This window comes from Macrotis lagotis, chromosome 1, assembly GCF_037893015.1.
Source record: "Macrotis lagotis isolate mMagLag1 chromosome 1, bilby.v1.9.chrom.fasta, whole genome shotgun sequence".
Taxonomy (NCBI): domain Eukaryota; kingdom Metazoa; phylum Chordata; class Mammalia; order Peramelemorphia; family Peramelidae; genus Macrotis; species Macrotis lagotis.
Genome location: NC_133658.1, coordinates 625,203,715 through 625,227,485, shown reverse-complemented (window position 1 = coordinate 625,227,485; position 23,771 = coordinate 625,203,715). Strand labels below are relative to the sequence as shown.

General features: G+C 32.9%; 1 protein-coding gene across 1 annotated transcript; it reads left to right on the top strand.

Moving 5' to 3' along the window:
* Nucleotides 1-9,742: 9,742 nt before the first annotated feature.
* LOC141522076 (small ribosomal subunit protein uS8-like) lies at nucleotides 9,743-10,162 on the top strand. The gene has a single exon (XM_074235171.1). The coding sequence runs from the start codon at nucleotides 9,743-9,745 to the stop codon at nucleotides 10,133-10,135; it is 393 nt and encodes a 130-aa protein (XP_074091272.1). The 3' UTR covers nucleotides 10,136-10,162.
* Nucleotides 10,163-23,771: the final 13,609 nt, after the last annotated feature.

Here is a 23,771-nt window from a genome sequence, read left to right as displayed (position 1 = left end):
AGTATTTTCAGCAGCTTGTGATTTAGTGCCCAGGCAGATCTCTTGAGGAGCAAGGGAAGAATACTGATAGGAGTCTTAGTTTGAGCAAAATGGAAAGTCCAAAGACTTCTGGAGGCAACACAGGGAGAGAGCAGATGGGCCCTGTTGCAGAAGCTGATTCGTGATTTGAAGGGTCACTGGAGTCACAGGTGTGTTTGTGTTTGTGTACACAACCTAGGCAGGCAAGACCTGTGAGCCCAGGACATAGACAAGATCAGTGAGCCTCTGGGTGACCCAACCTCTGCTTCACCTAAGCAGTTCTAGTCAGAAAGCATAGAGGCAGGAGTCCAGAGGGTTTGGAGAAAGCCTTCACATAATTCAAGTCCTTAGGGGGTCCACAGGGTAAAGAAATCTCAAGAGATTTGAGATTGGGAGGGCAAGCTTGAAACTAGGTGGCAAGGAAAAGTTGCTGAGAGCTCTATGATTTAGACTTAATAATTGGGAAGAAATACCAAAGCAAAAATGAAAAGTGCAGAAAATGATTAAATACTGTTGACTTTTTCTCTTTCCCAACTTCATTGCTGCTATTCTGCACTTCCAGATTCCTTTCCCCTCCCCCTCCTCCCCCTGCTTGCCTGACTCACTTATCTCTCGACCTTGAATGGGAGTAAAAAAGAAATTTATTAAGAAAAAAGGATTAAATAATGAGAGAGAGAGAGAGAGAGAGAGAGAGAGAGAGAGAGAGAATTGTTTCATGAAAACTTAGTAAAAAAGTGTTAAAAGGGAATTTGTTTGGAGTAAAAAGAAACAGAAAAGAGACAATAAGTATTACCAGATGGGAAAATATGTTAAATAAAGAAATCATAATGTTATTTTTCATTTGAGAAAATTTTGAGGAAGTAACTTCTAGGAAGACATGAGAGTTAGGTCCATTCTAAAGTATATAATTTGATTACATAGAAATGCCAGAAAAAAAGGGAAACTGAAGCATGTGCTGGAAATAGTTGATTACTTAACAGAATGAATCCAGTTTATTCTATGGTAACATTATAGCCTCAGGAGTTTATTAGTGAAAATATAGATTCTGATAATGTTATTTTATTTCCAAAATGTTACAGAAAATAATGGGACAATTTAGGATTTAAGAACAGAAGATCTTGTCCCCTTATTAGAGAAGTTATTTGGTTTACTCTATCTGAAGAAGGGAATGGACAGGGCATATTCTAATTAGGTTGTGGAATTTTTGAGTGGCTGTTTGCCTTCTGAAAAGTTATAGTGGTTAAAATCAAGAAGTGTTAAATATTAAAACCTTTGAATGGAAAGGTATATTACAATGTGGTTTATATAGCTGTAAAAATAAAGTACGAAATAAGAGCAATATGTACTAAAATCAAAAAGAGCTAATGAATAGTGAAGCAATGTATTATGGGAAAATGTAAGTAGTTTAATCCAAGTAATGAATACTGAAAGAAATGGGAAAAGAATAAAAAGGGTTGCAAGGGAAAATGAAAAGGCATATAGAGAAAAGTTGTGGTTTTTGAACCATTTATGAAGTATGGCAGTTAGTTAAAGCATGTAGAAAGAAGGTATGAGTAGGTTTGACTTTATATAAGTAAAAAGAGTTTGGGAGTTTGAGACGTGATTTAAAAACTTAATGTAAAAAAAGATAAGCATTTAGAGAGTTTTAAGTCTGATTGGAGATATGTGTATAAATGAGGATGGGGTAATTTGAAACTTGCATTAGATTGCCACTTTTGCAATATCTGGCAGGGAATTGATTAGAAAGTAATAAAACCCATAATATGAAAAGTTTGATATGAAAGCAATTGCTAGGTAAAAATTTTTATTACCTTATTATTGTTTCTTCGATTGGAAAATCCAAAATGTGCTAATTTCTGCAAAAATTAATTTGAAAATATATGTAACTGAAATAAGGAATGTACAATTTTAAATTAGGATGATGTGATGTTCCTAAATGTTCTAACATTAAGAAATGTTGGTCATTGAGGACAAAAGCTCTTATAAGTTAGAACATTGAGAAGTTAGAATTGCCCTGATAAAGATAAGAAGAATTTGCAAACTTTTAGGTTTTTGAAAAAAAGAAAATAATTTAATATTACTTTGGATATGACTTTTGCAATTTAGAAGTTTAAGGAAAACTTTGTAACCAAAAGAAGGGATTTTTAGAAATATCTGGTATTAAGGATTTTTCTGTGTTGCAAAGTTCTAGGGAGTAAATGGAATATACATGAAATTGAAATGTGCTATGTATAATTAGTAAACTTTGTATAAGAATGGATTCAAACTAAACATTTTTTTGAGAAATTTAAAATTGTGTTTTAATAACAGTGAATGAAGTTTCATCTGTCACATTTGTAAAGATTTGTTATGGAAAATATACCCTAGAGAATAAATACCTTGCCAACAGTCCAAATCTCTCAAGGTCTTTTGGACCCAGAGAGTTTATGAAAAACTTTGCTTTTCCACCTCATCTTTATGAAAAGGAATATTTATATGTAAGATCAAGTAGCTTGCTTAATATCTATTAAGAAGAAGAAAATGTATCTTGCTAAAAAAAGATTTACATTGGAATTTTGAAATTATAAGTATTAAATTAAATTATTTTCTTTTTTTTTGAAATGCAGAGTGCATTTAATAAGAGATAAATAAACTTATGAAACAGAGTTGTAAAAGAAATGTGTGTGTAAAGGATATTCAGTTATAAGGTTAACTTTAAGAGAATCTGTTTTGTTTTGCTTTAAGAAAATGAGATGTCAGCCTGGAAAACTTATGTTTCATATAGGTTAAGAGTTGAATGTTTAATGTTAAAGAAGCAAATGGGAAACTCATAAGGATAATATATTAGAGATTGGGAAAGATACCATTTCAATAGTATTAAATAAATGTGAGGGACTATGAAAAATGATTGGGAAATTGAAAAACTATGTGACCATGGTTAGACAACTTATTGATGAATAAAAGGTTGAAGAGTTTTCATTTTTCTTTTCAAAATTTTATTTATTTATTTATCCATATGCATATGTGAAGAGTTTTTATCAGTCCTGTGATCCACTTTTTTGCTTAAAATGATTTTTATTAAGGCATCTTTTTTTGTTTATGTATTTTATAATATTACAATAATCTTGTTGAGAGAGCACTCACAAATCCCCCTCCTACCCCAAAAAGATGAGAAACCTCAAGAATAGTGAAAGAGAAAAAAAGTGTACTTTGGTCTGTGTTCAGATTCCAATGGCTCTGTCTCTGGGATGAGTTACCTTCCCCATCATAGCCCCCAGAGAATTTGCTTCAATATTTTTCCCACAGTTGCTATCACTAGCTGTATTTTCTTCCACTCTATTCCTCCTCACTATCATCTCTCTCCTCTTTTATTCTGTCCCTGTTCAGAATGTGTTGTATCTGAGTACCTTCTCCCTCAATTGAATTCCCTCAGCTACTATTTTTATCCTCTGCTTCTAGGATCTCAGGGCAATTTTGCTGTGTTATTTCTTGAAAAATTAAGTCTAGGCCTCTTTTCAGGGTCATGACTTTCAGGTAGCTGAATAATTTTTAAATTATCTCTTCTGCATCTGTTTTTAAGGTCAGTTATGGGATATTTCACATTTTCTTCTAATCTTTGGGGTTTTTTGGTATAGTTTTGTTTTTTTCCTGAGTTCTTGCAAAGTCATCAACTTCCTTTAGTTCTATTCTGCATTTTAAAGTAGTTATTTTCCTCAGAGAGCTTTTTAAATCTCTTTACAGCTGGCCAATTCTGCTTTTTAAGGCATTCTTCTCCTTATTTGTTTTTTATGTTGCCTTTTCCATTTGGCCTAAACTGGTTCTTAATTTATTTTCTTCAGTATTTTTTTGTATTTCTTTCACCAAGTTGCTGACTTGGTTTTCATAATTTATCTGCATCACTCTCATTTCTTCTCCCAATTTTTCCCTCTAATTCCCTTAATTGCTTTTCAAAGTCTTTTTTGAGCTCATCCATAGTCTGAGCCCATTTTCTATTCTCTTGGAGTTTTTGGATACAGAAGCTTTGATTTTATTGTCATCTGAGTATGTATTTTGATCCCAGGGACCAAAGTAATTTTCTATAGTTAGATTCTTCTTTTTCTGTTAATTGCTCATTTCCTCAGCCTATGACTGATTTGCCATTTTTCCAAGGCTTTGGGGGGTTCTGGGGATAACCCATAGGGACCTTAATTCCTCCAAGATTTTATGAGAGGTTCTGACCGCTCTCTTGCCCTATTTTCAAGCCCTCCCCTCTGCCCTGGAACTGTAAGAATGGTCCCTGCTTGGCTATGGTAGTGTTGTGGGGGTCAGACTGCAACCTGGGTCTGAAAGTGGGTGAACAACTGAGTCCTATTCCAAGGAGAGCAGAGACTTCTGCTGTCTCCCCGATCCCCTTACTGTCTGTGGACTGCGAGCTCCGGACATGCTGGATGGGTCTGCAGATTCCCTCTGCAGGTTCTCACCACAGGGTTGCTCTGAGGTTGGAGGTCCACTCTGCACTCACTCTGGTGAGCACTGTTCTCTTACCACCCCTTACAGCTGTCCCAGATGATGCCTGGGCCAAGGGGTCTGGAAACCTCCCCCTCTGCCACTGACCCAGGCTCCCAGCCTGGCTGTGCTGCACTGTAACTTTTTCCAGCCTCCTGTCCAGTGAAACAGACCTTTCCAGTGGAATTTCTAAGTTGTCTTGGACTGGGACTGGATTCAGTCCTAATTTGACGGTTTTGGAGTTTTTAGGGGAACAAGTTTCTGGGAAATCTTGCCTTCACACTGTCACCTTAGCTCCATCCCGTTATTAAAGACATCTTAATAAAAAAAGTCACACCTCTCTCAAGGTGGGAGAGGGTCCTATGTGATCTAATTTTATAAATATAAGCTATTTTACTGTAATGATGTCAGAGCCTGGGATTAATAATTGATCCTTTGGAAGGAAAATATCAAAAGTCATGACCCTTTGGGATATTTGAAATTTTTAAACAATGTGTTGGACCTTATGTAGTGTAGGTCCAGGTATAAATACAATATTGTAAAGATTGTTTTGTATAACCCATCAATTAATGTGTTACAGTTGGAATTAATAATATATGTTGAAAAAATTAGAGTCCCCTTAGATGTTCTAATGGTTTGAAAGAATTCTGAAAGTAATGATTTGCATTTAAAGCATGACTCATAATTAAATAGATTTATTATAGAAAATTGTTTGCCAATTATATATGTAAATTGGGATTATTATGGTTATACACACACACACACACACACACACACACATCTCAAAACTGTGGTTGTTTGCTTTAAAGTAAAAGCACCTAAGTAACATGGGAAATATAAAAATGATGATGATAATAATCTGAGATTTTTCTGGGACAAACTTTGCCTAATTGTTACGTGGGAAATCTGAAGATAATCTTCTAGCCAAAGGAGGTGTCTATTTATTGTATAAAATATCAAGCTAGAAGGAAGGCTTTCTAGCCAAAAGGCCTTTGACATATCATATTTATCCAGAAATAAAGCAGATATGATTTCAGACAAAGGAATGTGGGTCCAGAGATCAGAAGTTAGTGACTTCAGAAGGACAGGCCTTCTAGTTCAGTAATGGAACATACCTGTGAAGAGGTTTTTTTATATTCCAGTACTGGGGAAATTTGACTTCTTTTTGAATAAGTTTAGAAAATAATCCTACCTAGTATATTTTGATGACAGGGATGCTCAGAGTAGATACATGTGTAGGGAAGGGGGCTGATTGATTGTAACTCCCCTTCATCCAGATTATAATTAGTATTTAATCCTTCTGAAGTGAATTTACTTGGAGGTCTAATTAGATAGAATTACTTTTTTAGATCATAGGACTTTTAATTTACTTTTATTGTATCAGATATCAGATATGATCAGCAAAGGAAGTGCTATTGGGTTAATACTCTTTTGAAGCCTAGAAGACCAAAGAGACGATACAGGTGACAGATGCATTAGAATAAAAAAAAAGTTGAAGGGGAGACTTTTCAGTGCAGCCTGAGGTTAGACCCTTTCTGACTTCATTTCTCCAAATGTGACATTTGAATAATATCTTACCAGATAAATCTAAAATTTGATTTAGGGCATTTGACTATAAGTACCCACATGACCTCTGCCTGGAAACTAACACTCAAAATTATATCTATAAAGTAATTTTCCTTTGATGTCCTGGATCTTTATAGAAAATCTCTATAAGCAATTCCGATATAGAAATTTTAGGTCAATTGGAGTTTAATAGCTGGATAGGATAGTGTGTTGCTTTAACCTCTGCTGTTAGTTATATGTATTGTCAAGAATTAAGATCCCTTAATTTTTCCATGTTAGAAAGGATATTTAGGTAATAGGAATGAAAGGGTTTTTGTAATTTCAAGACATAATTCTGCACAATAGCAGTTTCAAGTTCTACTTTAAGGAAGGGCATGGAAGTCAGTTGAGTATATAGAGAGAAGAATCACCTATAGTATATTTAGAAATATTTGGGGAAGAAAGAAAAATTTATTTTAGTTAAGGATGCTTGAGTTATTATTTTAATAAGGAGCAAGAGGTTGAGACTATGTCATTTGTTAGACATTCTTTGTACTAAGATGTATGTGTTATATACATCTAATGTATATGTTATAAGCTCAAATAAGTCTGGCAAGTTTTTGCAAATTCACTTGTGCAGTGAAACAATTATGGAAGTTTTATTTTTTGGTAGTGAAATATGTATATCAACATGACAATGAGTAAATTAAAATGTAAATTATTATAGCTCTAGAATTTTATTGTCTAATGTTGAAAACATGAGTCTAAGTCTGATAAGATGTTGTGTTAAGAAGTTCCTTTATTTACTGAGAAGAGAAGATCTCAATTAGACACCCAAACTGGAGAGAACTTTTTGGAACAGATTCAGAGGATACAGAAAGACATTGAAAAAAGAGAGGGGGAAAAGAAAGAGGCTGGATCAGTTCATTTTCCTCCATCTTGCATCTGTGTGTGTGAATGGGTTTTTTGGTCAGGGGTCCAGAAGATGGGTCCAATTGGACAGGAAGAGAGAATAGAACCTAAGGGAGGGGATAATGAAGAATCTTGCTGAGGGGGGGGTGAGTCAAGGTTAGTTGAGAGGACTTCAGATACAAATATATATATATATATATATATGTATATATATATATGTATATATACACACACACACACACACACACACACATATTTCTATTATCTATCTATCTATCTATCTATCTATCTCTATCATCTATCTATAGAAATAAGGGGGAGGGATTGTGTGAGAAAGTTACCAATGAAATCCTCTTGGGGTTAAGAAATGTTTTTTTGTCAAGAAAATCTTCCATTCCAAAGGAGGCTCAGAGCCCCCTGCTTTCTTTTTTTCCAAATTCGGAGGACATTCTGGCCATAGATATTACTTCATTTTAGTTGAGATAATTAGAAAGGCCTTAAATTGCTTCAACATAAGGTGGGAAAAATATTCTGAAACATTTCATCTTTTCTTTGTGTCTGTCGCTGAGGTAAATTTCAGCGAATCCATTGAACTCCCAAAGCCCAGTCAAAGGGTTAAAAGGGAGGAGGGTTAGGGAGAAGCAGGAGAAGGGAGCAAACTATATATTTTTGCTTGTCAGTGAGTGCAGCTCTCTGTCTCTTGTGACTTTTGGTGTGAGATTTCTGAGTCTTCCCTTTCTCAAGAAAGCAAATAAAAAAACTCTTTATTTTGTTCAGAACTAGTCTATGAAGATTTTATTTAGTGTATTTTTATCATATACAAGACTTTTGAATATATCATAAATATTGGAATTATTAAATTAATGCCTTGTTCCCCAAACTTGAAATTGATAAAGTAACTTGAAAATGTTTGAAGTTAGGGTTGTGAACAATTTAAAGGGTAAAACCATATATAAAAGAATTTGGTTATGTTCTTTTAATCTAAGTTCTAACAAAAAACACTTTTAGTTGAGAGGCAAGTTTTAAAACTAAATTATTATTTGGCTTATAAGACTATGATCTAAAAATAACCATATTTCTAAAAACATAAAAAAGTAATGTCCATTTGAAAGAATGAATAGTCTGAAATATAATTAAGTAATACATTAACATAAAAATGGAAATTTGTAAAATGGATTTTCAAAGACTTGGGAAGAGAATAGTGAGGGTTAAAAGGAAAAAGATGTAGTGTAAAAGGTTTGTGTTTTCTAAACCATAAGAGAGGTATATTTAACATAAAGATTGCCCGTAACCATGTTAAAGTAAATATGAACAAGTTAAAAAATTATATGAGAACTACAAATCAAAAATTGTTATGCATTTTTTCTGGAATTGTGGAATACTGATTTGAACTGATTCAAGTTGTTCTCAGATGTGATAATTGAGGAAAAATTAAATCCTAACATCAGACTAGTACCTGTGCAAATATTTAGCAGTATATGTGCCTGGGAAATGAAACCCAGCAATATTGAATGCTTGGGAAAAATAATTGTGAAATCTTTTTATTTTCTTTAAGACTTTTAAAAGACTATTATGGAATAGATTGTCATCTGATCTAAAGATGGTTTAACTTCAGCAGAAAACTGCAGAAAGAAAAATTCTTTTAGAGGTCAGTCTGTCATCAGTATAAAAAAGGTGAAAAAGTGAAAAAAACTTGCAAATAATTTGGCAACAAGAGTCATTTTTTCATATGTATCAGGAGTTAAGGATTTACAAATCCAGATTTAATTTGATTTAATCCAATATATAGACCTGAAGAGAAAAGAATAGGGTTACCTGTTATTTGGTATTTGATATTAAGAAATTTCTCACAATACAAGAGAGAGAAAGATAAAAAGAATTCTACTTTAAGCAATTATTGTGTAAGAAAAAAAATACCAAAGAGTCATGTGACTATAAGGTGCTTGTCATGAAAGCAATTACTATATGAATGTTACCTTATCATCTCTTCATTTAGGTAACTCTATATGGGCTAATCTTCTCTGTAAGGTAATCTGAAAATATCTTTAACTAAATTAAGGAGTTTCAAGTTTATAAATTGAATAATGTTGATTTTTATATTAGGATGTCCCTAAGTGTTTTAATAAAAAGAAATATCAGTCAATAATTGTATCAGCTATATTTGCTAGTAAGGATAAAAGCTCTTAGAAACTAAGTAGTTTAGAGTTTAAATAAACAGAATGAATGAAGTAAAATAAATATCTTATGTAGTATTATTGCTTATAGATAAGTAAAACTTTTTGGATATGGCTTATGAATTTGATCAAATTTTAAAGGAATTATAATGAAAATCTAATCACGAAAAGGGAGTTCTAGAATTATCTGGTCATAAATCTTTATTAATAATTTTCTTTGCTGCAGAATTCTAGAAATTAAAGGGAAAATCTTTGTATGAAAACTTCTTCTAAGGATGTATTTCATATACAAGTTAATTTGAAGATTTAATATGGGATTAATTCTAGTGATAAAGGTAAAGACAAAGAGAAATATCCTGAGTAAATAAATCTTAAAACCTTGGTGAACTTTGTCATTATGTGTGTTCTCCCTGTCTCAAACAGATTCTTTTGCTTTTGTAAATACCTTTTGACTCAAGGAAAATGGTACTTAGAAACTGATAATTTGGGGTTTGTTGTGCATGAAGACCTTTTGGGGATTTTTTTATGAAAATTAAAATTTTAGAGTTGATACATTCCAATTTTTAAAATTAATTTTCTTTAAGACTGAATAAGGCTTTTTTTTTCCTCCATCTTGCAGCGCTGCCACCATGGTGTGCATGAATGTTCTGGCAGATGCTCTCAAAAGCATCAACAATGCAGAAAAGCGAGGAAAATGCCAGGTTCTCATTAGGCCGTGCTCTAAAGTAATTGTCCGGTTCTTAACTGTGATGATGAAGCATGGTTACATTAGCGAATTTGAGATCATTGATGATCATAGAGCAGGAAAAATTGTTGTGAACCTCACGGGCAGATTAAACAAGTGTGGTGTAATCAGCCCCAGATTTGATGTTCAATTGAAAGATCTGGAAAAATGGCAGAATAATCTGCTACCATCCCGTCAGTTTGGGTTCATTGTGCTTACAACCTCAGCTGGTATCATGGACCACGAGGAAGCAAGACGAAAACACACAAGAGGAAAAATCCTGGGATTCTTTTTCTAAGAGTGTAAAACATATATACAAATAAAATGCTCCAGTGGACTGTGAAAAAAAAAAAAAGACTGAATAAGGAAGAAATAACTATTACTACAAATTCACAGCTAATGTACTTCATGAATGTTTTGTCTTTTTTTTACAACAGGTAATTTTCTTGTTTGTAAGAAACAGAAATACTTGCAGAAAAAAAGTTTTCTAAATATTCTTTATGCAATTTGTCTATGGCCTACTAAATCTTCAAATTTGTAAGTTAATTCATCACAATAAATTGATGTTATTGCTTAACGCTCTCATGACAAAATATCTATTTTCAAATTGTAAGTTTGCCATTGCAATATTGACTCAATTAGCCATTTGTTTAATATTAAATACATTTAAAATTAATATAATATTGGCAAATAGAAAAGTTCTTGCTGTTTTAGCATAGATTTGCTACCATTACATAGCATAAGTAAGACGTACAAACTCATCTTGTGTATAAGATTGAATTCCTGAAGAATCTCATTTTGTTTTTGAGAATATGATTACATTTGATTATAAAGCAAAGATGAAAAAGACATTAAGTCATAAGGAAAACCAGTTAAGAAACCTCTGTGTTTCTTTGATTTATTCTAAGAAACAAGATTTCAGCAATGAAACAAGTTTAGTGAAGGGCAATAAATTATGTTATCTTATTCAGAATCTAATGTATTTGATCTTGTTTGCAACATCTGAAAATATATATACATACATATATGTATATAAATTATTTACAAGTCATCTAAAGATGTTCTAATTCATTTGAAAAATTCTGGAAACATTGATATGCTTTTTTATATCTATTTGAATATAGATAATCTTGGAACATATTGATAGAGAAAATTGTTTCAAAAGAATTTGTTTCTATATGTAATTTGGGATTATTGTAATATACATCGCAAATCTTTTGTTGTTTGTTTTGAAGCAAAATCACCTGTGCAACGTGAACAATATAATTTGTGATTTTTTCTGTTATAACATCTAACTATTACCAATGTGAGATCATAATCCATATCTGATCCTTGTAAATTGAACTGACCTAAAGGTATGATTGTTGCAATTTGCTATTTAAGATTGTATGGAACTGTTTAATTGAAATTATTCTGTGTCTAACTCCAGGTATGATCAGCACAAGAAATGTTGGACTAATGTTCTATTGATGTCAGTAACTCTGCAGAGAAACTCTAGGCGGCATACTTAATGAGAAAGGGTGAGAAAACATTTTTAGCTAGTTCTAAGACTGGATTTAACTGATTTGATTTCCAACCAAGAGAACAATGTCCACATTAACTACAATATCATGAGATATTGTTCCAACCTTGAAGGAAGCAATTCCTCTCAGTAGTTCAGAGAGCTAGAATAACCATATTAGACTGGATATGAACAATGTTATCCCTATTCAGAGAAGAAAAACAAAGCAAAACAACCCTTCAGAGTTTGATGATCACTTTGTAAAATTATCTCTTATGTATCTCTTTTCTTTAATCCTAATTCCTCATACAGAAAAGAATTAATCTGTAAACATGTTTATCATATATATATATATATATATATGTATATATATATATATATATATATATATATATATATATATATATATATATACAATGCTAACCTGACTATTTACTGCTGAGGAGAGGGGAGTGGGAAGGAAGGGTAGAAGGAAATTTTGTAACTGAAAAATATACATGTAAAAATAGAAATAAACAAACAAACAAATACATAATTAAATAAAAAGAAAGTAAACATTAATAAATTCTTACTCACGTGCTTAAAAGACTAACTTAATTCTTAAACATGATGTGTGGAAAATGTCTTTCCTGGAAGATTTAAAATCTGACTCAAGGAATTTGATCATCTGGAAACTAACATCAAAATAAATAAATAGAAATATAAATAAACAAATAAATAAAGGAATTTTCCTGTTCTTAGTTTCCTGGTATTTATAATAAATTATTATAATTAAATCAAATAATCAAAATTAAAATTAGAGATTTAAGTAATTTTTGTCTACAGTTATCTAAATTCTAATAGACAGGTTGGCTTATGTACAGCTTTGGCATTTGCTATCAGTTACATGTTCAAGTTACATGTGATAATTAAGTTTTTTAAATTTTTTTTCAAATTACAAAGAGGATAGCTAAGCAAATTTGAGAACATTTTTGTGACATTAGGATATGATTCTCTATCAGTACTATCCTAAGTTCTTTTTAAAGGAAAAGAAATGTTAGACAACTAAATATATCAGAAGAATGACACAGGCTATTTTAAAAGTATTTCAAGTAAAGGATTTTTGATTCATTTTTAAACATTAGCAAAAGCTTAAAGTTTTTTATTTGTTAATCACTTAATAGATACTTTGTGTTCTAAAATGATTATCATATATATTTATAAATATATATACATGTACATATACATGTTATAAGCTCAAGTTAATTTGGCAGTCTTTAATGGATTCATTTTTGTATTGGAATCCTTATGGAAGTTTATTTTGTTAAGTGGTAAAGAACTTTTCAAATAGGGGAATTAAAAAATAATACCAATTAATCTCTATTTGTAACTGAATTTTCTTTGTATCTCAACATGGCAATTGGCAAATGAAATTGTAAATCATTGTGATTTAAGAGATTCTAGAATTTCATTTTAAATATCAATTTTGATCTGATTAAAATTAAAATTTGTGTTAAGTTCTTTTACTAGAAAGATTTCTGAAGGTAACCTGAACTAAAGAGGACTTCTAGAACAACATCCAAAGTCACAGAACTACATTGGATGGCTCCAGAAGAAATGGAGCTGAATTTTCCTTTGCTATTTTTTGATTCTTATCTGTAGAATCTGTGTAATCAAGGGGGATTGCCACCTTTTGATCTCTGTAAATCAAAAATTTGCCCTTTTTGATATTGTAGTTATACAATCCACTTTTATGTATTGTTAAGAACCTTACATTGCCTGCCTATATTTCTTTTTCTTTTTTTTGCCTGTTATAATTTTTGGCATCCTTAGGTCCCAAAGATTTATCACTCTCCCTCTACAATGCCCATCATCTTCATTTGAGTGATCTATAGCTGACATTGTGTCAACTTTGATCAAAATGGGAGAATGTGAAAAATAAATATCTAAATCTTATATTTCTGATCAAAAACTGATTAATTAAAGTTTATAAATCTGAATGTTATCTTATGTGTATAAAAATGTCAATCTACCATGTCAATTCCTGTTCTTCTCCATTTAAATTTTGGCTTGGCTTGTGTCAATATTACCTGATCAGCTTTGTAATAGCAGCATTAATATGTTCCTTTATCTGGGTCAACAAATCACAAGATAACAAATATCTTGGATTAAGAGACAGTCTATTCTTGTAAACATGCCCTCTCCAGATTAAGTGGGATTCTTATCAATAGGAATATCATAACTTACAATATTATAACTTATGAGAGGATCATAATGTATATTATTTATATGAAATCTCATTGGTTGCCTAACTCAGTTTTATGACTCTATGTTCATTCTATATAAATATGCCTCTAAAACTTTGTAGTAGGTTTGATACCTTTAATCATGACATCTATCCATGGATTTTGGTAAGTTCTTAGAGTATATAACTTCATGAATAAATTAATTTTTGTTATTTTATTTTTTGCCTAAGAAAATTAATATGGTAACAAGAGGTGGGAAGAGAACTAGGAGAGAGAAATGTCACAAAAATCTAGCAAGAAGAGAAAAGAGGAGGTCGAGTGTCTTAGGCTACAGAGACCAAGAAGGTTGAGAACTGAGAAAAAGGAAATTTAAAATGACAATTAGGGGCAACTAGGTGGCACAGTGAAAAGAGCACTGGCCTGGAATGAACAGGATCTGAATTCAAATCCAGCCTCAGACAATTAATAATTACCTAGCTGTGTGAACTTAGGCAAGTCACTTAACCCCATTGTCTTGAAAAAAATGACAATTAAAATTTACTGGTAAATTTGGAGAGAGAAGTTTCAGTTTAATTACAAAATGGGAAACAGGATTGAAAAATGTTAAGAGAGTAAAAGGAAAGGAAATGGAGTCAATTATTATAGAAAGTCTTCTTGAAGGCCACAAAAGGGAGAGGAGATATAGGATAATAACATTGATAGATGAATCAAATAAGCATTGACTGAGTATTGGGGGATGTGGACATGTTTGTAGGAAGTAGGGCAATAGCAAGGAGAAAGTGATTGAATATTAGTGAAAAAGTTGGGATGATATGAGACAAGCTGCTAGAGGAGACAGGATGGAATTGGATCAGTCGTGCTTGTAGAGGGCTTTTTCTTGGCTTCATGAAAACCAGCATGTGAAGGTGAAGGTGATAGATGTGTGATCTGAGTGATGGTATCTGAGTGATGTACGATGAGACAGAGGTTAGTGGATGGAACTTTCTTTGAATGGGCTCAATTATTACAATAAAATATAAGGCAAGGTTTTTGACTGAGAGAGGGAGCTATAGTCTGTTTGGCAAAGGATAAAAAGGCTTGGAAAACTGTGTGCTGAGTATGATGGTGAATTAATTAGAGAGTTATAAAAGAATTATGTTAGCACAGTGATGGTTCAGTTGAGATTATGTAACTTGAACTTTTAGTTACAAGGGGAATAGACATTTTTTAACACCTACAATGGCTGAGGTATTATCCTAAGATGTTATCCTAATTTACAAATATCTCATTTGATCCAAACAACAAACTTGCAGGTTGATGCTGCTCATCATCCCCACTTTGCAGCTGAGGAAAATGAAGCAAACAAAGCTTCAGTGCCTTTTCCAGGGTCTATGTGTGAGTCAATGCCTTAAGGCATATTTGAACTTGGACCTTCCTGACTCTAGGTTCTGAGATCTAATCACTTTTCTACCTAGCTCTCTCTAAAGGAAAATCATAAATCTGGGATTTGATTTTCAAATCTGATTTTTGGAAGGACAAGGTCTTTCATATGATTAAGGAATAAAGGACTCAAGAGGAGAGGTCAGGATACAATTGAACTAGTCCATCAGAGGGTCAAGATATGGAAAGGAATGTAGGGATAATGGCCTGGTATGAAGCCACAGTGATGATGAAGAACATTGTTTGAAAGTAATTTTAGATCTGGAAATAGAACATCTGTCACTGATAGCAAGATTAAGGATATGCCACAGGAAATGAAGAAATTGAGAAATTGCAAAATTAGAATAGTTGAGGGAATATCAATATGTATGATGGCAGTCTTATTGGGAAGAGAAAAGAAACTAAATCAGACTCTGAATTCTTTGAAGAGGAAGGAAAATGACCTAGAGATCTATCGAAAAACTTGTTTACCAGTTTCAGTTAATAAGTGAAAGTGCAGGGGTGGCTAGGTGGCACAGTGGATAGAGCACTGGCCCTAGAGTCAGGAGTACCTGAGTTCAAATCCGGCCTCAGACCCTTAATAAGTACGTAGCTGTGTGGCCTTGGGCAAGCCACTTAACCCTGTTGCCTTGCAAAAAAAAAAAAAAAACTAAAACAAAAGAAAATTTAAAAAAATAAGTGAAAGTGAAACCAGTACTCCCAAGAATAGCCAGAGAAGATAAGCCTTCAGGTTGGAGTCTGATCTCAGCAAATGTGAGAAGATGGAAAGAACCAGAAATGGGAAAATAAAAAAGCTTGAAAAATGTTACCTGGGATTAGAACTGGGATTCCAGAGAGAACTTTAAAATAGATAAGGGAAAGGGAGTTGTGTTAAGGATCATGAAGATTAATGAAATGAGGTTCATTGATAGTTCTTCACATCCTTATATGCTGAGTGTAACTACTGCTTAACTTGTATAGCGTCCCTGATTAGGGAGGGATTATCTCTTTCTGTTGAAAATCACAAATTCAGGGAATCATAGAATTTTGGAGCTGAAAAGGATGTTAAAGAACAATTTTAAATGTCCTCCTCCAAAGTAAGTGGCAAGTAAGGATCAGAAATATTAAGAGAAGTACAGGAATTTTTTAAAAAAATAACTAATTTTAAGGTACCTTTCATTTCAAACTGTCGGATTATCTATGATAGGTCTTCTCAAAGTGTGATCCATATACCTTAATCATCCCAAAACCCTTTCTGGGGGTCTGGAAGCTCAAAACATTTTTATGCTTATGCAAAGATAATATTTTCCTATTAAGATGATCCCCCCTTTTGCTGTGTTTATGTGGACTTTCTTCACATACTTCAACCAAAACAGCATATTGTAAAAAATTAAAATAAGAAGCAGATATGAGAACACAACTATCTTCTAGTAAAGCAGATAATACAGATATGCAAAACTATGTAAAACAATAATATTCTTCTCACAGGATTCTAAAAAATGTACTTTTCCATAAAATATTACTTACATTAATGTGTGATAGTTTTGTTATTATCATTTGAAATGAATAATAAACAAATTTGTTAAATACTTAGTGGTTTATAATATCTACTTTTTTGTGTTATATTTATGAAAGAAAGGAAAAAATGTGAAGAATAGAGATATGAATGAGGGGTGCTACTATTCTATCCAGTGAAATGCAGCATTCATTTTTAACTTCCCTCAGTATTCATTTTAATTTCTAATGTGGCAAATATTTTTATTTATACTGGTATTATTTTTCAACATAAATAAAAATTCTAATTTTTAAAGGTAGAAAGAACAAACATTTCAGAATTAGTGCCTTATGAGGCACCCTGAAGTCTCATTGCAGAACTTTAGAATTGATTATACAGCATGGGAGACACTGGAGCAGGACTGCCCAGTCTGGCCTGCCCTCATCAGGGAGAGTGCTGCACTCTATGAGGAAAGCAGAATTTAAGTAGTTCAAAGGCAAAATGACATACATAAAGTTTAGAGTACACACCCAAGTGTTCACATGGACTATTTGTGCCCAGCCTGTGGTAGGGCATTCTAATATCATAATGCAATTATCTCATCGGTCACAGTCAGATGCACTGCAATTTGTGTCAAGCATAGTGATATTGCTTTGGTCTTCTTCAATTAAAAAAAAAGACAAGAACCAGCTATGGTAATGTCCATTCCAGCAAAATGAAGTACCCCCTAGTCTTAGTTCATTTCATAACGCTGGGGTTTAATGGATTATAATGTCTGCTTATATTTGTTGTATCAAATAAAACAGATAATTCCCTAAAAATTACTTGACTCTACTTCCCTAATATTAAACATAAAAACTATATGGGAAAAAACAGAAAGCCAAATAAAAGTAATACAATCTAGTTACATTCATGGAAAAGAATGGATGACAAATATCTAATATATACATTTTAGAATTAGACAAATCAAAAGATGAAAAGCCAAGAGAATATGCAAAAAACACTTTCTCTGTGCCAGGAACTATGCTAAAGCCTGGGAATGAAAAGGGAAGTAGAAAAATGGAGATATTCCCTGCTTTTAGTAACTTACATTCTAATGGGAAAGATAACACACAAAGGGAGTGTAAAATAGGTTAGGGGGAAGCAGAGATAAAGGTTGACTGGTCTGTTACCTATCACAAAATGAAGACTGAAAAAAAAATCACCAATGGGAGAAAATTGAATAATTTTTTTTCTGTGTCACTTATCTTGTTGGACATCTGTTATTCACAATGTTAACTCAATAATGGCATTATTTGTATTGTCTTTGGTTCTTCAATTAATTTATTAAATTCAGCAATGACTGCATTAAAAGTTGTTTTTTGCAAGAGAACAAGTTTTCACTGGAAAAATTAGGATTTAAAATAGAACACAGAGGATGTTAGGACTGGAACTAATCTTAAAGGACAAGTTTGTTGGCATTTCCTTTAGGGGACTGATTTTTAATTCCTTTTTCCTATTCTTCTTTGATTGATTCACTCTTCCTGTCATATCATCAATAGCAATACTCTCAGTCAAATAATAGTAATTTCCTTTTATTTTCAAAGAGAAAATATTATATTTTGCTTGTGAAGCATTAGGAATCAAGAACTTTTTCCAATAAAGACAATACATTATTCTAGTTATCTCTTAGCTTGGTTTCCATTTTCTTTTTTAAGTTTAACCATTTATGATTTTTTTCCTTAGTGCTGTGTGTTTTTGCTCAATTAAAAAATAACCCCTCCAAATTGATTTTAAAGGTCCAATAACATTTTCATAAACAATAGAGAGAAGATTGCTTTCCCTATTCAATAATTCAGTTACTTGTTCCTTTATGAACTTCATGCGTGTTGCCAGGGCATCATTTCTAAACCTACTCAGTCAATTTGGATATCTGCACCATATCATTTTTATCCATGACTGAGTATTCTATGTCTGGATTGAATGGCAATGGCATGGAGGTAGTGGTTTGATGTTTTTTCCCTTGGTAGCAGTAATGGCAACAATTGGGCTAAGATCATCTCCTTGTCTCCCACTTTATAAGCTCCAATTCCTACGTGACATGAGATTTCCTCTAATCACAAGCCACCAGCAGTGAAGTGACCCAGCAGTAAAGGTACTGTTTCCTGTAAACAAGAGTTACTGGTCAGTTTCTAAGCCCTGCAGAGAAGTGAATTTAGTGGGGGTTATGGTTTATAGGAGCCCTCAGAAGTTTGAAGTCCTACTCCCCAGAGATCAAGGTAGTAAAAGAAAATGTGCTCCTATTTTCAAATGTTGTTCACCAGTTTTATTATATATTCTTAGTAAATATGTTTTTATAAAAATATAATTGATACTTATTTGGTTATGATAGTGGGAATATGTGAACTAGAGGCTGATGTTCAGTAGAACATAGCAAATGGGGATTCATGAGCAATAGCATTAAAGAAATAACCCAACAAGACTTTAGGGTTACTCTAGAAAAAAAGGGTTCTGAGGAAAGATGTGTATTCTGTGGAACAAGCCTGTAAGTAGAAATTTGGGTTGGGATAGTGAAGCCCAAAGTCAAATCTATGTGTGAAATAAATTCTAAGCATATACAATGAAATTTCAGGAAAGAGAAATAATTATGGGGGGAGGGGAAGGAAATTTTTAAAAAATGTACCATTAGAGATGGCACTTGACTAAGCTCAAAATCAATGAATTTTTGTATATAATCATATTTTAAATCATTAAATAAAGTCTTTACAAAGGCAAAAATGTCTTAAAAGCTTTTAAATGAGAATCTAATTAAGCTTCATAATGTGCTTTCAGTAAATAATCATGAAGTATTTTTCATTGCTTTTCCAAACCATAATTATAGTTGATATAAGCTATGATATATTTGCAGTGCTGACTTATAAAGTTCATTAAATAGTACTGTGTAGAATGGTATAGATTGGGGGTGGAAATAGAGAAAGACAGGATGACCATGAAGAAGTTTTCTCCTTGCAATGATTTTCTTTTGATGTGGTCGAATTACCAATTCATATGGTTCTGAATGATGTGATTGGATAGGTAATATATCACCTTTTTGAACCCTTCTCTGTCTATTCCTCATTCCTTCTTATAGGTAATCTGGCATGTACAATTTTGAAATATTGACTAATGCATCTTGAAATATTACAGCAAGGTTATCACGACATTTGGTTGCTTATGATTTAATGCCATACATTGTCCTTTCAATAGGAATTAAATAGCAACATGTGCATAAACAGCCTCCAGAAATTTGGAGCAATGGAGGATGCCATCTATTATGATTCTTTAGCTATCTTCTTTTGTGGATTTCCCCCCCTTCCCATGCAAAGGTGGCATTTCCAATAAAAGCAATCATCTCATTTCCTTTCATCATTATGCAGACATATGCTATTAATTTTGAACCTTTTTCTCTGCTTGCGGGTAGCCTCCAAAATATCTGTGAGTTCATGATATTTATCAAAGAGACTGATGTTTAAGGTGCAGATAGAAACTCAATCTCTCATCTGCACAAAACTTAGAACAAAGTAAAAGTGCTTGGGGTGTAAAACATTTTTCAGTCCACTGAGGCTTAACTGACTTTAATCTCACTTACTCAAATATGATGGGCAACTCTGTGATAAATCCTAAATGATTTTAATTTGAAGAGTTTAGAGTTCCTACAATCCTATTAAAATGTTTTTTGACTTATTGCTTCCAGTTCCAGAAAGAAATCCTGCTGGCTAGATATATGCCTTTCAAAGAAGAACTCTAGTGAATTGGAGCTAGCCCCAGAAAATGCTAATGCAACAGTGCCATTTCTTTACCTCAGATCATCCTTTGAGTGATAGAAAACTTTGTTCTTCTAACATTTTTGTAAATGTTGATTTTTTTATCTAGACCCTCCAATAAGGCTTCCTTTGTCATCATAGCTTTCAACTTGCTTGACTATTTCTATATCAATTCAGTTTCCTTTTTCTCTTAATTTTAAAAACTCTCCCAATTATATATAAAAATATTTTTTCTCATGTTATTTTTTATTTTGAGTTCAAAATTTTCTCTTTTTCTTACTCTCCTCCTGCCCCTTCCTGAGATACGGCAAGAACTTTGACATAGGTTACACAGTTGTAGCCATGAATATCATATTTTTGTATCAGTAGTATCTTAGAAAAACATAAACAAAAAAGCCCAAGCAAACAAATATTTCTGGAGGTGAATAACATTTTTCATTATAAGTCCTTCAGAATTATCTTAGATCATTATATTGCAGAGAATAGGTAAGTCATTCACAGTTGATCATTGCTATAATGGAGGTGGAGTTGGTGCATAATTTTTTATACACGAATAATTATGCACTCAATGCATCCTCTGAAGCTGAGATACAACACAGTATGGACTGATTTCCTGATGCTTGTGCTAACTTTGGTCTAACAATTAACAGAAATAACATACAGGTGTTCCAAAAGTCAACGCCATCATCAGTTATAGCAAATGAAGAAATTTTAAATACTATATATAAGTTCACTCTCCTTGACAATATGCTTTCCAAAAATGTATGTGTTGATAATGCGGTTGATACTGCATTGCCAGAGATAGCTTAATGTTTAGGAGACTGAACAAAAGTGTGGTAGAAAAGAAGTATTAGACTGACTATCAAAGATAGTAGATCTACAGAGCAGTTATGCTGACCTTGTTGTTTGCCTGTGAAACCTGGACAGTCTATCAGCGCCATGACAGGAAATGGAATAGCTTCCATTTGAATTATTTTAGGAATATTCTGAAGATCATCTGGTAGTATAAGACACTGACTCCTTTTCTTGTACCAAACTACCAAGCACTCAAAGTCTATTACCAAAAGCACAATTCTGATGGGCTGCCCACATTGTTCAAATGCCAAATACACACTTGCCAAAAAGAGTATTTTATGGAGTGCTCATATACAGGTTAAGCACTCATATGGTGGTCATAAAAAGTGATACAAAGATACTCTTAAGGTCTCTCTGAAGAACTATTGAATTGGCTGTGTGACATGGGAGACATTAAAAAAAGAACATCCAAGGTGATGTACCAGCATCAAAGAAGGTGCTGTGCTTCATGGGCAAAGCAGAATTGTAGCAGATCAAAAGAAGCATGAAAGGCAGAAAATTTTAGAGAATTCACCCCAAAGGAGCACGTGGCCTATTTGTATCAGGCATGTGGTAGAGCTATAGTTGGATACACTGTAACTTGACTTTAAGATAGGATGTAATTTTAACCTTCTCTGAAAGTGAAGGACAACAGTCCAGCTATTATGATGTACACTGTTCACCTAATTCTTCTCACTTCACTTTGCATCAGATCATATAAATCTTTTCAGGATTTTCCCCAAAGCATTCTGCTCATCATTTCTTTTACCACAATAATATTCCTTCACAGTGATAACCACAGCTTGTTCAATCATTCCCCAATTGATAGGGATTCCCTCAATTTCTAATTCTTTGCCATTTCAGCTCATTTTCATGGAGCCAGGAAATCTAGATTTTATTTTTTGGAACTCTTTGGTTCCAAAGAAAGTATTTGATCAAGTCATTTCATCTCTATGGACCTTACTTTCCCTATCTGTTAAAAAATAGTTGATATATCTACTTTATGGTTGTGACATTCTATACCAGGGCTGTCCAACCTTAGGTTTTCTTAGGACCACATTAAAATGAAATAATTTTTCAGGGCCATACAGAATAAAAAATAAAGTATTCTGATATAATAATTAATTTGTATTTTTACTTTAGTTAGGTTTAGTAAGCACTCTGAAAAGCCATGGTGCTTTTAATTTCTTGGGAATTGATGGGATGCATGACATCAATATAACAGGTGAAGGCACCAAGCTCAAAAGCAAACACAAAACAACAAAGCAACAGTACAACAGTAAAAAGATAGCTGCATTGCACAGAGAGAATGCATCCCACAGATCGATTGAAAATTCTGTGTGAAATGTTTCAAATGTAATACTGCTCCAAAATATCAAAGAAAATTAACATTAATGAGATTATTTATTAGTGATGAATTAAAAAATCTAATATGCATTCTATGCAAATTATTATTTTTCTTTTTTCTCATGAAAATTAAAACTCAAAGACAGGCCACATAAAATTACACTACGGGCTGCATGTGACCTGCCAGCTATAGTTTGGACAGCTTGTTTTATACTATGACAATTACTAAAATATGACTCATAATAATATGCCAGAATCCCTGAACTAAATCCCCAACCTACTAAATGGAGGAATAAAAAGAAGAGTTTGGGTTCAGGGTATTCAAATTACTCTCTTGAAATCCCTTAAGTAGTCAGCCAGTCATTCAGAGCAATGCACCTATCTATTGAAAATTCCTGTGGAAGAAAATAGATAGAAGGAAGTCTGTTCAGAGATAGGAAGGGAATACAAAAACAAAGCCTAGTCATTTAAAAATAGTCAGAAGTGCCCAAACTCAAAATAAACTGGATCTGAGAAGCAAAACTAAAGTCAACAAAAGGGGATTTTAATGTTATATTGTAGAAAAATATTCGGATCAAAAAAGAGATAGACCATATGGATTGATGGAATAGTGATAATAGACAATAGAGAAGAGTCAAAGTTACTCACCACTTATTTTTGCTTTTGCTTTATCTACCAAGGATAGTTAATCAATCAATGTATATTAAAAATCAGGTTCTTCTAGATGCAGGGATGCAAAGACAAAAAGAAGTGTTTGAGAATAAACACTTTTTATTCTCAAGACACATACATGGAAATTTTCAAGAATGTGATTCTTTGTAAAGGATACAAAAAAATGACAGAGGAAAGTGAGATATATACAATAAGTAAAAAGACCACAAGAGGACACTTAGCTGGCCAGGATATATTTAAGACTTCTGGCCTAGAAAAAGCATATTAGGTTATTACAAGAAGCAATGGATGTGATTTTGTAGCTACTTTCAGAAAACTTTAAACTACTGTGGAGAACAGGAGAGATATCCTAGGAGAGAAGAAAGGAGGATGTTGCTCCAGTTTCAAAAAATAGAAGGACAAAAAACCAATGTGGTTCCTGATATGGTTCCATGACTAGTTCCTGATAACATTTTAGAAGACATTTACAAAAATGATGACTAAGATCTAGAAAAGAAAGTAGTGTTCACAAAGATGCAGCAGCATGATTTGATCTTTGCCTTTTATTAAAGGCATTACTAAAAATGTTAAACAGTATAGGGGCCAAACATGGATCTTTGTGAAATCCTATTTTTGTCATCCTTGCAAGCTGACATTGAAACATAAACTATGATTTTGGGGGTCTGTTAATTCAACCAATT

Excerpts from the sequence above, each read along its gene's own strand:
- LOC141522076 (XM_074235171.1), top strand. The coding sequence starts at position 9,743 with ATGGTGTGCATGAATGTTCTGGCAGATGCTCTCAAAAGCATCAACAAT.